The following is a 17,231-nucleotide window of genomic DNA, read 5'->3' on the forward strand; positions in this document are numbered from 1 at the left end:
GTCCATAACGAGAACATTGCAGTAGCTAGTGTTTACGGCTCGGTTTACAAGCAAATTACCCTTCACTTGAAAAACTAATTTTTCGAAAAATGAAGAATATGCACGGTACGATGTAGGGCCGCAGCCAGCACTCAAACATTTTTTTTTCATCCGACATATGATTGAATATAATCAAAATTTCAATTATAATAACTCATATGTAAATGATCGCTATGTGTGTGAATATAATAAAATTACTTAATCGTAAAAAAAATAATTAAATAAAAATGATGTTAAGAAGAAACGGATCACGTTTGCGCAACAATTAATTATTTTAATACTAGTGTTAAAACTAATTATTTTCTTTATGTAAATTTATTTGTTTTTACACAGCACAAATTTTTGAAAGAAAATTAATTCTTTTAAGTTGTGTCAAACTTAAAAATTTCTAAAGCCAACCCTGATGTGCTGTATTATTGATTCGCTACTTCACTGAAACTACGGATCGCAAAACTATAAGCAGCTTGAAAGTGTTTTCAAATGATGGTTCGAAATTTCAAAAGTTTTTTTTATTCCCCTCTGTTCGACTAAAGTTAGAACAGTTTTAGTAAATGAAACTTCGAACAATATTACTCGTTTGACAGTAAATGTGTGATCAACAGGTAACAACTGTGAAAGTCTATACGTCAAAAATGATTATATTTTTTCAGAATTTTATAATAAACGTTATAATAAATTTTTGTACGTTAATTTTACATTAATTAATTTATTTTATTTTATAAGTATTTATAACTAATTTTGTTTTGCAACATGTTGAAAAATATGAATCAGAAATATGGAAGCGATATAGGAATATTTTACTGGGGAAAATTTGTTTCTTTTTCACATTTATTTTTAATTAATTTGGGAATAAAATAAAATTTTTCGACTGATATACTGATAGCCTGTAGGGAAAATGTTATCTCGTAAAATGGACTTTTATTTGTGTCGTAGATATAATGTGTTTGTGGTGGCATTGGTTTGCCTGGATCGGTTATATTTGTCAAATATTTTGCCGAAATGGCAAAAAATCACACAGATTACAATTGAGATAAATATCATAAAATACCCGTATATTGTGATTGCACGTGCAGTTCGCACTTGTCTTATCACAACGGCTCTTTTCTTCTCCAAAAAATCATAAATTGTGTTAAAAAGAGTTATACTTAAGCAAGTAAAATAAAGTGATTAAAAAAACGAAATAAAAAAGTTAAATTTTAATTTATTGTGCCAATAATTGTCTAGTTATTTTAATAGTTTAAATTTATTTATGACCTGTGCAAACTGGTTTTTTTTTTTTCAAAAAAGGGTAAAACTTTCGAGCTATCTCAAGTCTATCGTGCCACATCATTAATTCACTCCTTTACTCCTTTACCTACGTAGCGCTCCGAGAGGCGTAAAAATTTTTCACGTTAATGTTCGTAACTTCTAAACAGTTCTCTTTTTCGCAATGTTCCAGTGAAATTACGCATCTGCACGTATGACTATAGACAGGTAGTTAGCTATGGACATGCAATAATTATCAACACATTACCTTTCTTACCTGAGATGGCTATAGCATATTCTTCCATAGAGGGTGAACTGACTTCAAAAAATATCAGTCCGAATTGTGCTTTACGTGTACATAATTTTAATCGTAGCATTACAAATTACTATTGCACAATGTGCACATATTATTTTGTGGATTTGTCTGTTGTTAATACGTAATATAATATATAATATTTTTTAATATTGTTTGCGAATATCAGTCATGTTTATACACTGTATTCAAAATGCAAATTAACAATAGCGTAAATAAAACTTCTGAATCTTTACGTTCTTGTAATGTTGTAAAGATATTCGAGGTTTTTACTTATAATAGGATGGACATCCGGAATTGGATTGGCATCGCATGAAACACCATAAGTAGATACACCGACAAGTTTGCCTTCGTATATCAGAGGGCTGCCTCTGTCACCCTAAATAATAGTCATAATATTAATATTAATAACATTCAATATTATGACGCTCTTATTTTATTTTAAATTTATTATCACATATTTTCGACGATTAAGATTATTTTTATTTTATGTTTTAAACTTTTTATTCTAAATTAATTGCTATTAATGTAAATTTAATTAACAAAAAAAATTTTAATTTAATTAGTAAAAATCTTCCGATGAAATATTTGTTTGAAGATGTCTTAAAATTTTCAATTCTATTTTTAATATAGTCATAATCGCTTACCTTGCAAAAATCGCTTTCGGACTCCGGTTGAGTGCAGAATTCCGAGTCAGTGAGAGTTTTCTTGTGGAACGACTGGCATTTTTTAGAATCTATCGTTTTTAACGTGACGCTCTTCAAATTGGCAGTTTTCTTTCCTTCACGATCAGCCATCATCCATCCAACCATTTGTAGTTTTGCATCCAACGGTACTTCCGTTTCAGACAGTGGAATCGGCTGCACTTTCTCTCCGAAATGAAGTGGTCGAAAGAGCTGCAAAAAACTTGTTTATTGTTTGATTGCTTTCAATATTGCAAAAACAAGTTTGTCGAAATAGGTTTCTATCAGGAAATTTTTGTAATTTTTAATATTTTATACAAATAATTAAGCATTGCATTGGTGCTCAAATAATAATTTCTAATACTTTACTTAAATAAAATATAAATACTTTTTTTCATATTTATTTAACTATTAAAAATTTTGAGTTAAGCATTTGTAGCATTGAAATAATTCATATGCTAAAATAAAAGGTAATGTGTTGGTGAAAATCAATTATAATATAAACATACCCTAAGCACACCAAGGCCGCTCACAAAGGGATTTTCAGTCGGATTGAGATAGTGATTTTGTGAGAACATTTCTTTGGTTAAAATACGAATACCGCTGGGTTTGAGAGTGCACGTGCCGCTAACCACAGCTATATCATTCATAACGTTCCAGACATGTGGAAATGATGGGACACATCGGTCCGATGTGACAACGTGATACTCATCAATTATAGCGCCAGAACAAACGTGTCTACCATTCTTTCTAATTGATACAATGGATAGCTGCTCAACATCACAATCATTTTGCGCTATCTTAGCATTGATACCTAATAAATTGATACATACATTAATATTTATTATCTTTTTAAAACACAATTAGTTAACTTTTGGAAATTTATTTTGTCCAAAAATTAAAAAATGACACTTTTTTTAACATTTAAATTGTGGACCAATTTTTAATAACCTTAAAGTGCAAAAAAACTCTAAAAAAATTTACATATTTATTTTAAAATTTAAATAAAATTATTACGTGTTTATAAAATTAAAACATCAAATATATATATGTATATATAATGTTAGTAAAATATAAAAAATTAAAATGCACGAACACGAATAACCAATGTGCGGCACTGTACGTTTAATGTAATCATAATGTTTAAAAACGATATAACTAATAAATTACATACCACTAATGGCGATGAAAATGGAAATCCACGCGAGTTGCAACATTGCGAGCATCCCGCACGAAAACGTGGCTTCAACAGAATTTCGAAAATTCAACACTACGCTTTCATTACTGTTTTTATATACGATTGAATGTTTACGCAGTTGTAATTAATGATTAATTGCTTATATAATTTGGCAAGGGAAAACATGTACGTCATTCAAAATACAGGTGATAATGTGACATTTTTTACCAATTTCTGCATGATTCATGATAGATGATCTTCTTTCGTGAGAATATTAAAAATTTTATTTCTTTAAAATCGTAAATTATTTAGGCAATGCATTTTCTAGTAAGAAGTAGTTTCTTATATATACAGGGTGATTCAAAATAACTTGATGTCCTTGCAATGCCATATTCTTGAGTGAATTCTGAGACGATTTTTCCTTTTACAAAATTTTGTTTAAAGCTTAGTTTTTGAGTTACAATTGAAAATAATTTGCTACTTACGAGTCCGATACAACGGATAGGCAGGGACGATGCAATGCGTCATGAGACGATAGTAAACACTTGACAGTCTCATTATATGTTGCGCGTCCTTGCCTGCCCGTTGCACCGAACTCGTAAGCTGCTATGTACCTATTTTCAATTATAACTCGAAAATTAAGCTTCGGACAAAATTTTGTAAAAAAAAAAAATCGTCTCAGAATTCGCTCAAGAATATGGCATTGCAAGAACATCAGGTTATTTTGAATCACCCTGTATATAAAATACTAAAATTTCTTAAAAATTCTGAATTTATAAAAAGTTAATTAAAATTCAAGTTTGCATGTAATACACGAAAAATAGCACTGCAGACGTTTTCAACAAAGGTTAATGCTACATTATTTTTTATTTGTCAAATATTCTTACATGTTTTTTGTTTTTTTAATATAAAACAGCTAATAATAAGACTATATTCCACATTTCATTGAAAAATATTTTTTGCTCTAATCTTTGCCACTTTTGACATTAGATTTATCTTAATTCCGATTTGCGAGTAAAACTGATATATACCCACCCGACGTTTTTAATATCTAAAAATATACACAAATATACGAATTAGTAAATAAAATTATACACACACATAATATAAAATAATAATATATTAAAATATTAATAGATAATGATGAAGATGAGAGAAAGAAAAAACAAATAGGAAAAAATTAAAAAAAAATTTTTTTAGACATTGAAATTTTTGTACTCAAATAAAATTTACATTTAAAATTATAACATAAATTGCTATCTTACACTGCAGAATGTAGACATCGTCATAGGTAAGATTTTCCCAGCTGTAATGTAGAGAGGTTTGTTTGTGCGAAGCAGTAAAAAAATTAGACTCTTTGCTTCCGCTGTTTCCAAAGTATACCATTTGCATTCGTACACCGCGTTGTAAATCTTTTCGTACTTAATAAAATAAATGTCAAACTTAATGTAAAAATACATTAAAATAATGTAATAAGTATGTATTTTTAGAAATTTTTGCACTCAAGTACAAATGTGTATTTGCATTAATTGTAATTTTTTATGACATTTTGAGACTTAAAGAAAAATAGTTCTCTTCATCAGTTGAGTGTACAATGAAAAAAAAAAAATTAATAAATGATTAACTCATGTAATCATATATGTATTTATTAAACAAAAGACTTACCTTTATTACTAGTAATTCGCCAGCAGCACAATAGAGACACATATTAGTAAATGCAGTACAAATTACTGAGATAAGAAATATTGCTCTTTTGAGAGACACATTTTTCTCTTCGAAGATTACCTAATTAATGCACATTTGTAATATATTAAATAAAATAAATTAAAATTTAATTATTAATATACAAAAGTTTTTATATATTTAAGTACACCTAGTATATGAGAAAAAAAATGATTATAGACCGTGTACGACATTCCTCAAAAGATTAATTAAATAAATAATTTTTGAAAAATGTGGCTTAACTTACTGTAACGACAAGAAATCCGTAAGTACAAAACATAATACCGAAATAAAGAAATAATTGTAACAGCGTTAATGTGAAGGTATCTTCGATCATTGCAACAGATCTAAAAGAAAATTGTTAATTGTTATCACATATACACACAACGTAATTCTATACTAAATAATTGTTTCAAATTGTTTCAAATTGTCTAAATAATATAATTATCATTTATGGTTCTTGAGATTTATAAGAAAATTTAGTTTGTAATGATTGCAAAGCGCGAAAAAGACCATTATAAAATTCAATAATTTCACTGACAAAAATACGAAATAATTTGATACGTTAAATATACATATGCATGCCACTGTAAAATTCGATGTGTATAGTAATATAGAACTAATGTATAAAAATATTTAATAAAAGTAGAATAAGAAAATTAATTTTTGTTAAAATTTAATCAATTTTAAAGTAAAAATACAAAGGCACATGTGTCATTTGTAAAAAATTTTTTGATAACATTATTGTGCAATAGGATTAATGCAATTTATTTCAAAATTAAATATAATGCGTGATCAATTTTAAACTGTGAATATAAATGACGTATTTGTATTACATAAAACGCAAGAAATTTAATGTTTTTGTTTCAAGGAAAACGCAAATTAGGAAAGATTGTCAAGATAACATATTCGCATAAATTCAAGTCTTGATGACTTATCAAAAAAACCGGTTGTGTGATACATTTATCGCGCAACGCACTGCTGGATTTGTCATATGTGTAACTAATATGATTAACGAAATGTGTCAATATACAAATTCGCTAACTGCGCAAGGCTTATTGTGAGTACAAAACCTGAGAAGCCGTATATGATCCATGACATTGTTTCTCAGAGCCGCGATGAAGTTCGTGGATTTGCGCATCCGATACAAGCGGTTTGTTAAATTTTCCAATTGGCCACAAATATGAAAGATGAGAAGTCCGAGGAAATTATCAGTACCCGGGTAAGAAAGCCCAATCATCAATAGGGCGATGCATTGAATAAAAAATGTAAGTTCAAACTGCGGGCTGACGGATGTATCATAGATATAATATGCTTGTAGTGGTAATGGCCTGCTAGCATTGGTGACGTTTGTTACATGTCTTACGGTATACCCAAAGATGGAAGTAACTATCAAAACTGTTACTGATAATCCCGTTATGATATAGCTGAACGTGATAATTAGACGAGCGTTTTGAGCACGACGCATCATAATGTCTCGCTCGTCGCGGGATTTTGATTTGACCCAGTCATGAACGATCATGGTCATTAATGACGACAATGCTTGAGAAAAGAATTGGTTATTTATGCGATAAATGGAAATTATAATAACATGATCAAAAATATTCAAACAAAAAATTTAATAGAGATATATTGTAATATAAAAATATGCAGACGTATTCCTTAACAAACGGTGTTATAATAAACATTTGAAAATGTTGAAAATATTCGCGTTATAAAATTTTATTTTAAAATAGATGAGATGGTGTATATTACAAAAACTTTAACATTCAAAACGATTTAAAATGTAAAAATTTTAATTCTTTTTTAATGTAAAAAATCTATTGTGGAAATTTAAACTACAAAATAAGATGTAATTGTCGTGCATACTAGTGTTTCATCCATTTCATTATTTACTTACTTTCTTTCTTCCACCACATAATGAATAGTTTCATGGAGAGCGACAATAAAGGTAAAGTGAATAAAATATTGTCTATCATTGCCATCATGTCACCCCAAACTTTCAGTAGCAAATATAACGAAGGAGTAGTACAGACGCAAGTGATGACGATGATGACGCATAAAAATCGTAAATTTGAAAACAGCTTCTCTTGTGAGCTGCCAGTTTCTTCCGGCCAAAGACCGATTATTTTCAAGCTGAAACGATTTAGTTGAACCGCCCACTCAAAATCTGAAAACAAACCAAGCTAATTTAAAAGAAGATAAATTATGATAAGAATTTACTCAAAATTTAGCATCTTCTTAATTTACAATCGTAGTTGCAAATGCGAAAAAATTCACAAAATTATTTTTCGTTTTGCTAACATTCATCTTATTTAGGATTTTAACGTAACAGCAATAAAAAAAATAGAATCTACGAATTAATATTTTTGTGCTGTATGTTTATGAGACATGTAAGAAACTATGTTGCATGCAAATATTGTGTCGCATTTGTACAAGCACCTGCGTATCCCGAGAGTTTATTAGTATTCATATCGCAGGCCATAAGACTCCGAACTGTTCCGCTGCTTGGATGAGACTGATGTGAGACGAGTGCTGTCACGCATGCTCGTGTAAAAAACGTCGCAATTATAGTCGAGTCTATCTATAGGCGCAATTTTTAATATTTCAAAAAGATGGGAACTGCCGTATTGTCAAAGTTTTGATGTTAAAGTTTTTCGCAATTCTGTTGGGAAAAAAAGTTGAACCCTTCTCTTTCCTTAATAAGGATGAAATAGCAAGGCAAGGGTTGCACCTACTTGTTGAATTCTTGCGCTTTTCGCCGACACAAACAATTAATAAAAATAATTTTGCATTCTACAATTCGTGCATACAATTCTGACAATTGTGTATGATACATATAACGATATTAATAAGCAACAGGAATTTTTATAATGTTTGGTTGTTCCGTTTAAACAGTAGCACTTAATATTTTATGTTTAATTTATACAATTATATTTTGTTTTCTACCAAAAAATTGTGAGTATAGTAGCCATTACTGATCGAGAAAATTGTAAGTCTATGAGCAACAAGATATTTGTACGAATTTTTATTAATGAATGCAATGATAAAATTGTACACAATGATTAATATAGAAAAGAAAACAAACAGTACGCAATGGCCTTTTTCGCCAACTTTTCTTATTCAAAGTCTAATCAATTCTAGACTGAAATGATTTAATGTCACTGTCCATTCAAAATCTACTTATTAAAAAAATTTGATAAATTAAATTGTTCTTAATTGTAAAGGAAGTTTGTAATATTTAATACAGCAATAATTCAAATTAAATTGTGTATATGAGTGCGCGATTATAGAATGACACTCGCATAATTGTTTTAAAGCCATCCCTTTCTCCTCTGTTACTTTTTTATCCGCACAAATCACTTTAGTTCACATATTCTAAAACTGAACAAAAAAATGTTGATTTTCAGCGTTGCACAATGTTAACTGTCCCAAGAATGCACTTGTCATACAATGACGTTATAAACTAAAATTGATCTTCATCACGACTATTGTCGCGACTTCAACGAGAATGATTCTCGAGCACCTCCGTATTCCGAGTTTCTCGAAGTATTCATGTTGAATGCTGCCCAGAGACTACCTTCCGTCTCTCTGTCATAGGTCAACGTTACCCTCTCAGACAACGCGTATGCACGCAATAAAAATTTTTTACATTGTACAATGATAACTTACCATAAACTCCTTTAATATTCCGAGCATCCCTTGTTGCAAGATTACGCCCCTTGATGCGAAGTGATAAAAAAAGTGTGCGTGCACAAAAACGTGGATAACAACAGGTGGATGGTCTTGCTATTGTCCTTTGGAGCGAATATATGGCATGATGTATATCCCTCATGGTCCCACGCACTTATAGTCGATTAGACGTATATATTGAATTCTGCAAAAAATTGGATGGTGCTCGAACTTTTAATAGCTTCCTTCCTATAGCTAGCAACAATAAAATTGTGTCATTGGTACAATAAAGATTTCATTTACTTCATATATATATATGCTTCCAAAAACTGTGCATACAATTTTATTCATATGGATAAATACAATAACCTTTATTAAAAGGAAGTAATTTTATCTATTTCTATATAATAACGGTTGAACTTTTACAATTTCTCACTTCTATCACTTGTTTTCAATAATTACTTACATATTTTAAATCCAGTAAAAATATACATATGTATAAACTATGTACATTTATTTCTTAATAATAGTGAAACATGTAGCCTTTTTTCATATTAGTTTTTTTTTATATTAGGAGTAGTTTTAATGTTTCCTAAGTTTTATTTAATAAACTTTGATATTTATCTTGCGTTTGTAATTTTAAATAAAGTTGGAATAGTGATATAATTTTTATAATGTTAACTAACGTAAATTTATCATAGTTTTAAAGTTATTGTTTTGTTGTAAGTAAAACAGAAATATAACTAGCAGATGTTTTTAATAGCTGGAAAAATATAAATACTTGAGTAAAATATAATGAGATATATAATTACCATTCAAGAAAATGTAAAAAAATAATAACTATTTTATATATTATACATAACTATACGTGTTGCAATATACGTATATGTAGTATATAATAACATATCACCTATATAAAAATTATAGCTAAAATTTTTAATAACCTACGTTGCAAAATGTAGACATTGTTAAAGGAAACAGTCTACCGGCAGTAAGATAAACAGGTTCATTTGTTCTGACCATTAAAAGAATCATATTCCGTGAATTTCGTGGTTCCAGATTATACCATTTATTAGAATATACAGCATAATGGATATGTTTGCACTTAAATATATTAAAAATTTAATTAAAAACTTTGGATAGAATATGAGTACACAAATAAAATTTATACGTGTTTTGTGCAATACACACACACACACACACTCACACACACTCACTCACACACTCACACAAACACATTTATATATAAATAGTTCGATATAAAATAATAAATAATAATAATAATATATATTTTAACAATAATACATGTAGATAATCAATTTTAACTGATATATTTATAAAGTTTTATATAGCTTTTATTTATGTAAATTTTAGTTGATAAAACTGAATTTGTATAATTGTACCTTATTTTAAACAGTTAAAATACTAATTGTATAAAAAGGCAGAAAAAATTACTATAAGAATTAAGGAGTTGCTAATTTACTTGCGATAATAAAATTTCACCGACAGCGCAATAAACGCACGAGTGACAAACGAAATTGATTATAATACATATGAGATATGCCGCACGAAAAATCGATAAGTCATTTCCACCCTCCGAAAGCTAGTCGTTCCATTATGAAATACAAAAATATAGAATATAATTAATAACTATTACAAAGTTGAAGTATCAATACAGATATATCAATGTATGTAGAGTATTGTATATATAGTTACTATTTTTATTATCAAGTTTAACTAAATTTAAGTCGTATCTTATATTATCGTTAAAAAAACTTTTATTTTTTAGATGCATCTCTTCAATATCTTGCAGTAAAGTCACATCTTTTAAATTAAATTTTTAGATTACATTAATTCAAAATCAAGGAATCAAATAATAATATAGGACACTCGATTCGTGTAAATAATATTATCTTTATATGTGTCGAAATTATGTGACACACAAAGCACTGTAAATAAATTATTAAGTTGTACATTAAAAGCTTTTATAAACTTACATTTAAAATAAGAAATCCATAAAAGGAAAAAAGAATACCAAAGTATAAAAATAATGCAAGCATCATAATATTAAATATATGTTCTACGAGAACGATACTTCTATAAAGAGATGAATCATATGTTAATATTTATAATATATAAAAATTTTTTTAAAATTTTTTACTATATATTTTTACTTCTATACTTATATAAGATCAAAATATATTTATGAAATATAAGATTAGAAATACGATACCTGAGTAGTCGCGTATGATCCGTCACACACATTTTCAAATTGTAAGCATAATTTATTATTTCCAAATGTAGAATGCGATTTCTTAGTATGTCCAATTGACCACAGATATGAAGTACCAAGAAACTAAAAAAACTATCAATACCTATGTAATGTATCATGCATAAAAACAAACATATACTTTGAGAAATAAATGTTAACTCATAATGTGGACTTTTAGTTGTATCATAGATGTAATGCGTTTGTAGTGGTAATAGTCTGCCTGGATCAGTAATATTTGTTATATATCTCACTGAAAGATTACAAACAGGCATAAGAATCAAAGCAAAGGAATTTCCTCCCACTAAGCAATATGCAAACTTAGTAATTGTACGAGCAGTCTGTGCTCGTGTAATCATCTTCATTTTTTCCCATGGAGTTTTCGGTGTTCTCCAATCGTTCGCGATCATATCCATTATAGATATAACAGCTTCAAGAAAGTAAAAAAATATATTACAGATGATAAAAGTTTAGTTATTTAGTCTTATAATATAGTTTTTATGATACAATAATAATAAAAACCTTAACATTTTATTACAAACTTAATAGCAAATATAATTTAAAATTAAAATTTATAAAACATTGCTACGACTTTTGAAGGTTTCACAAACACTTTTCTTAACGGTAACTTTGTAAAAAAATAACTAAATGTTTGTTAATAACCATAGTTTGTAGGAATTAAATTTTCTGAGAAAAAAAATTGTTTATATTACCGACCCTCGTATTTTATGAAAACGGTATTATTTGTGCCTCCTATAAAATATAAATAACTAACTTTCAAAGTTTACTTTAAAAAATTCAAAATGTAGGACAATTAAAACTTAAATATAGTATTATCTTTATATCTTTATAGTTATCTTTATATAAGGCAATTATTTTACATTTAAATTTGTAGTTATATCTACCTTCTTTTTTCCACCAAAAAATTGCAATTTTTAACATAGTGGAAATGATTGGTAAAGTAAACTGTAGATTGTCTATTATTAATATGATGTCTCCACTAATTTTTATCAGTGAATGTGTCATAGGTATTAAAAGACCAAAAAGTATACTAAAGAAAACCAGAAGCGTACGTAAATTACACATAACTTTATTCCATGCAGTTAAATCAGATTTAGGCCAAAGCCCTGCTATTTCTAGACAATATCGATTTAATTTTACTGCCCATTCGAAATCTATTTGTTACAAAAATTGCAATTAGTTGCGCCAGAAATTTCTAAATAAAAATTATTATTGTTATTAACTCATATTATTTAATTTGTCTAACATAATCCTGAATATAATCATAATCAATTTGATAAAAAGACATTTTTTAAATACTTTATCTCATATAAGCTAAGATTAAGTTTGCGCAATATTTTAAAACAATAGATTTAAAAAAAGAACGTAGGTATTAGTTTGTTGCTATTTTATCCAAGTTTTAAGATATTATAATTAATAATGATTATTAACGGATTTAAAAAATTATAACATTTGGAATAAAGAGCACCTTGATATTCTAAATATTTTGAAGTTTCCATGGCAAACGCAATCTATCTCTTTATGATGAAGCGACGTTAACTGTTTTTCACAGAGAAGTGTGTGTGTAAAATAAAAACTCTTGAAAACGTGAACAATCAACGTATAGAGCGAACGGTTTAAAAAGTTCTACGCTCCCCTTTGTTGTGCGACTTTTTTCAATTCCTCTTGTAACAACTTCCGAGGTATTCATGAATAAAAACTGATATAATAAGCTGGTAGATAAGTACCTGCTCACTCCAGAGACTAAGTACGTTCATTTTTTCTTCTTTCACTGGTAATCGATTTTAAACGCGATGCGTGTGGTCTTAACTATAGATCGTCTATAGACCGTGCAACACGTTGCGTGTAAAGTAAAAAATGCTTTTCTAGCACTAAAATTTTTTTAGTGTTCTAAAAAGTGCTTTAAAAAAGTGTTATATTTATACATTTTTATTTTGTGCAAATAAATAAAATCTCTTTTGGATAGAAGTAATGTAACTTTTTGCCAGGCAATAATGAACTTCAATACTCGAGATAAATCATTAACATTTAATTTAAAACTTATGATGAAAGCATGAAAAAAATATAATCACGTATTTTCACTTATAGAAATTCGGAATGTAGGACAATTAAAAAATAAATATAGTGCTATCTTTATATAAGCAAATTATTTTACATTTGAATTTGTAATTGTAATTTCACAAAAAAAAACATATGTACGTCATTCAAAATACAGGTGATAATGTGACAGATTTTTGCCAATTTCTGCATGATTCATGATAGATAATCTACTTTCAAAAAATTAATAAAAATTTTAATTGTTTAAAAACGTAAATTATTTAGGCAATGCACTTTTTAGAAGCTTCTAAGAAGCAGTTTGTTACATTTATAAAAAATAGTAAAATTTCTTAAAAATTCTGAATTTATAAAAAGTTAATTGAAATTCAAGTGTGTGTGTAATACATGAAGAATAACACTGCAGTCGTTTTCAACAAAAGTTAATGTTACATTATTTTTTATTTGTCAAATATTCTTACAAATATTTCATTTTTTTAATATGCTAATGAGAAAGCAGCTAATACTAAAGTAGCTAATAATAAAGTTATATTGCGCAATCTATTGAAAAATATTTTTTGCTCTAATCTTTGCTACTTTTGACATTAAATTTATCTTAATTCCGATTTGCGAGTAAAACTGATATATACCCACCCGACGTTTTTAATATCTAAAAATATACACAAATATACGAATTAGTAAATAAAATTATACACACACATAATATAAAATAATAATATATTAAAATATTAATATTAAGATAATAATGAAGGTGAGAGAAAAAGGAAACAAATAAAAAAAAATTTTTTTTAAATTTTTTTGTACATTGAAATTTTTGTACTCAAATAAAATTTACATTTAAAACTATAACATAAATTGCTATCTTACACTGCAAAATGTAGACATTGTCATAGGTAAGATTTTCCCAGCTGTAATGTAGAGTGGTTTGTTTGTGCGAAGCAGCAAAAAAATTAGACTTTTTGCTTCCGCTGTTTCCAAAGTATACCATTTGCATTCGCACACCGCGTTGTAAACCTTTTCATACTTAATAAAATAAATGTCAAACTCAATATAAAAATACATTAAAATAATGTAATAAGTATGTATTTTTAGAAATTTTTGCACTCAAGTACAAATGTGTATTTGCATTAATTGTAATTTTTGATGACATTTTGAGACTTAAAGAAAAATAGGTCTCTTCATCAGTTGAGTGCACAATGAGATAAAAAAATTAATAAATGATTAACTCATGTAATCATATATGTATTTATTAAACAAAAGACTTACCTTCATTACTAGTAATTCGCCAGCAGCACAATAGAGACACATATGAGTAAATGCAGTACAAATTACTAAGATAAGAAATATTACTCTTTTGAGAGAAACATTTTTTTCTTCAAAGATTACCTAATTAATGCACATTTGTAATATATTAAATAAAATAAATTATAGTTTAATTATTAATACACAAAAGTTTTTATATAATTAAGTATACTATATGAGTATACTATTTAAGTATACTATATAAAAAAATGATTACAGACCGTGTACGACATTCCCCAAAATATTAATTAAATGAATAATTTTCAAAAAATGTGGCTTAACTTACTGTAACGACAAGAAATCCGTAAATACAAAACATAATACCGAAATAAAGAAATAATTGTAACAGCGTTAATGTGAAGGTATCTTCGATCATTGCAACAGATCTAAAAGAAAATTGTTAATTGTTATCACATATACACACAACGTAATTCTATACTAAATAATTGTTTCAAATTGTTTCAAATTGTCTAAATAATATAATTATTATTTATGTTTCTTGAGATTTATAAGAAAATTTAGTTTGTAATGATTGCAAAGCGCGAAAAAAACCATTATAAAATTCAATAATTTTACTGACAAAAATACGAAATAATTTGATACGTTAAATATACATATGCATGCCACTGCAAAATTCGATGTGTGTAGTAATATAGAACTAATGTATAAAAATATTTAATAAAAGTAGGATAAGAAAATTAATTTTTGTCAAAATTTAATCAATTTTAAAGTAAAAATACAAAGGCACATGTGTCATTTGTAAAAAGTTTTTGGTAACTTTATTGCGCAATAAGATTAATGCAATTTATTTCAAAATTAAATATAATGCGGGATCAATTTTAAACTGTGAATATAAATGATGTATTTGCGTTACATTAAACGCAAAAAATTTAATGTTTTTGTTCCAAGGAAAACGCAAATTAGGAAAGATTGACAAGATAACATATTCGCATAAATTCAAGTCTTGATGATTTATCAAAAAAAACGGTTGTGTGATACATTTATCGCGCAACGCACTGCTGGATTTGTCGTATGTGTAACTAATATGATTAACGAAATGTGTCAATATGCAAATTCACTAACTGCGCAAGGCATATTGTGAGAACAAAACCTGATAAGCCGTATATGATCCATGACATTGTTTCTCAGAGCCGCGATGAAGTTTGTGGATTTGCGCATCCGATACAAGCGGTTTGTTAAATTTTCCAATTGGCCACAAATATGAAAGATGAGAAGTCCGAGGAAATTATCAGTACCAGTGTAAGAAAGCGCAACCATCAATAGAGTGATGCATTGAATAAAAAATGTAAGTTCAAACTGCGGGCTGACGGATATATCATAGATATAAAATGCCTGTAGTGGCAATGGCCTGCTAGCATCGGTGACGTTTGTTACATGCCTTAAGGTATACCCAAAGATGGAAGTAACTATCAAAATTGTCAGTGATAAACCCATTACGATATAGCTGAACGTGATAATTAGACGAGCGTCTTGAGCACGACGCATCATAATGTCTCGCTCGTCGCGGGATTTTGATTTGACCCAGTCATGAACGATCATGGTCATTAATGACGACAATGCTTGAGAAAAGGATTGGTTATTTATGCGCATATTAAGTGGAAATTATTATAACATGGTCGAAAAAATTTAAACAAAAAACTTAATAAAGATATATTGTAATATAAAATTATGCAGACGTATTCCATAACAAACAGTGTTAAAATAAACATTAAAAAATGTTGGGAATATTCGCATTATAAAATTTTATTTTTAAATGGTTGAGATGTTGTATATTACAAAAGTTTCAACATTCAAAACAATTTAAAATGTAAAAATTTTGAATCTTTTTTAATGAAAAAAATCTATTGTGGAAATTTAAACTACAAAATAAGATGTAATTGTCGTGTATACTAGTGTTTCATCCATTTCATTATTTACTTACTTTCTTTCTTCCACCACATAATGAACAGTTTCATGGTGAGCGACAATAAAGGTAAAGTAAATAAAATATTGTCTATCATTGCCATCATGTCACCCCAAACTTTCAGTAGCAAATATAACGAAGGAGTAGTACAGACGCAAGTGATGACGATGATGACGCATGAAAATCGTAAATTTGAAAACAGCTTCTCTTGTGAGCTGCCAGTTTCTTTCGGCCAAAGACCGATCATTTTCAAGCTAAAACGATTTAATTGAACCGCCCACTCAAAATCTGAAAACAAAGCAAGTTAATTTTAAAAAAGGTAAATTATGATAAGAATTTGCTCAAAATTTAGCATCTTCTTAATTTACAATTGTAGTTGCAAATGCGAAAAAATGCGATAAAATTATTTTTCGTTTTGCTAACATTCATGTTATTTAGTATTTTAACGTAACAGCAATAAAAAAAATAAAATCTACGAATTAATATTTTTGTGCTGTATGTTTATGAGACATGTAAGAAACTATGTTGCATGCAAATACTGTGTCGCATATGTACAAGCACCTGCGTATCCCGAGAGTTCATTAGTACTCATATCGCAGGCCATAAGACTCCGAACTGTTCCGCTGCTTGGATGAGACTGATGTGAGACGAGTGCTGTCACGCATGCTCGTGTAAAAAACGTCGCAATTATAGTCGAGTTTATCTATAGGCGCAATTTTTAATATTTCAAAGGGATGGGAACTGCCTCATTGTCAAAGTTTTGATGTTAAAATTTCTCGCAATTCTGTTGGAGAAAAAGTTGAACCTCT

General features: G+C 28.3%; 4 protein-coding genes across 5 annotated transcripts; all 4 read right to left on the reverse strand.

Moving 5' to 3' along the window:
- Positions 1-820: 820 nt before the first annotated feature.
- Positions 821-3,651, reverse strand: LOC105671169 (chymotrypsin-2). Its single transcript, XM_012365105.2, has 4 exons — positions 3,455-3,651; positions 2,790-3,094; positions 2,245-2,493; positions 821-1,976 (listed from the first exon to the last, which is right to left on the reverse strand). The coding sequence occupies exons 1-4, from the start codon at positions 3,504-3,506 to the stop codon at positions 1,830-1,832; spliced, it is 753 nt and encodes a 250-aa protein (XP_012220528.1). The 5' UTR covers positions 3,507-3,651; the 3' UTR covers positions 821-1,829.
- Positions 3,652-4,071: 420 nt separating this feature from the next.
- Positions 4,072-7,822, reverse strand: LOC105671158 (odorant receptor 43a-like). The gene is made up of 7 exons (XM_067349096.1): positions 7,622-7,822; positions 7,080-7,349; positions 6,253-6,721; positions 5,427-5,526; positions 5,123-5,242; positions 4,723-4,878; positions 4,072-4,508 (listed from the first exon to the last, which is right to left on the reverse strand). The coding sequence occupies exons 1-7, from the start codon at positions 7,662-7,664 to the stop codon at positions 4,455-4,457; spliced, it is 1,212 nt and encodes a 403-aa protein (XP_067205197.1). The 5' UTR covers positions 7,665-7,822; the 3' UTR covers positions 4,072-4,454.
- Positions 7,823-7,889: 67 nt separating this feature from the next.
- LOC105671157 (odorant receptor 10-like) lies at positions 7,890-12,747 on the reverse strand. The gene is made up of 7 exons (XM_067349104.1): positions 12,610-12,747; positions 12,026-12,295; positions 11,085-11,550; positions 10,849-10,948; positions 10,335-10,454; positions 9,800-9,955; positions 7,890-9,614 (listed from the first exon to the last, which is right to left on the reverse strand). Exons 1-7 carry the CDS (start codon positions 12,638-12,640, stop codon positions 9,561-9,563), a joined length of 1,197 nt encoding a protein of 398 aa, XP_067205205.1. The 5' UTR covers positions 12,641-12,747; the 3' UTR covers positions 7,890-9,560.
- A 982-nt stretch (positions 12,748-13,729) lies between these two features.
- Positions 13,730-17,088, reverse strand: LOC105671156 (odorant receptor 43a-like). Of its 2 annotated transcripts, XM_067349095.1 has the most exons (8): positions 16,984-17,088; positions 16,441-16,710; positions 15,898-16,078; positions 15,610-15,822; positions 14,785-14,884; positions 14,463-14,582; positions 14,064-14,219; positions 13,730-13,845 (listed from the first exon to the last, which is right to left on the reverse strand). In XM_067349095.1, the coding sequence occupies exons 1-8, from the start codon at positions 17,024-17,026 to the stop codon at positions 13,792-13,794; spliced, it is 1,137 nt and encodes a 378-aa protein (XP_067205196.1). In that variant the 5' UTR covers positions 17,027-17,088; the 3' UTR covers positions 13,730-13,791. The 2 variants fall into 2 exon arrangements, with proteins under 2 accessions (XP_067205196.1, XP_067205195.1); XM_067349094.1 differs by having other exon boundaries at positions 15,610-16,078.
- Between the last annotated feature and the right edge of the window lie 143 nt (positions 17,089-17,231).

The sequence above is a fragment of the Linepithema humile genome, chromosome 2 (assembly GCF_040581485.1).
Source record: "Linepithema humile isolate Giens D197 chromosome 2, Lhum_UNIL_v1.0, whole genome shotgun sequence".
NCBI lineage: Eukaryota > Metazoa > Arthropoda > Insecta > Hymenoptera > Formicidae > Linepithema > Linepithema humile.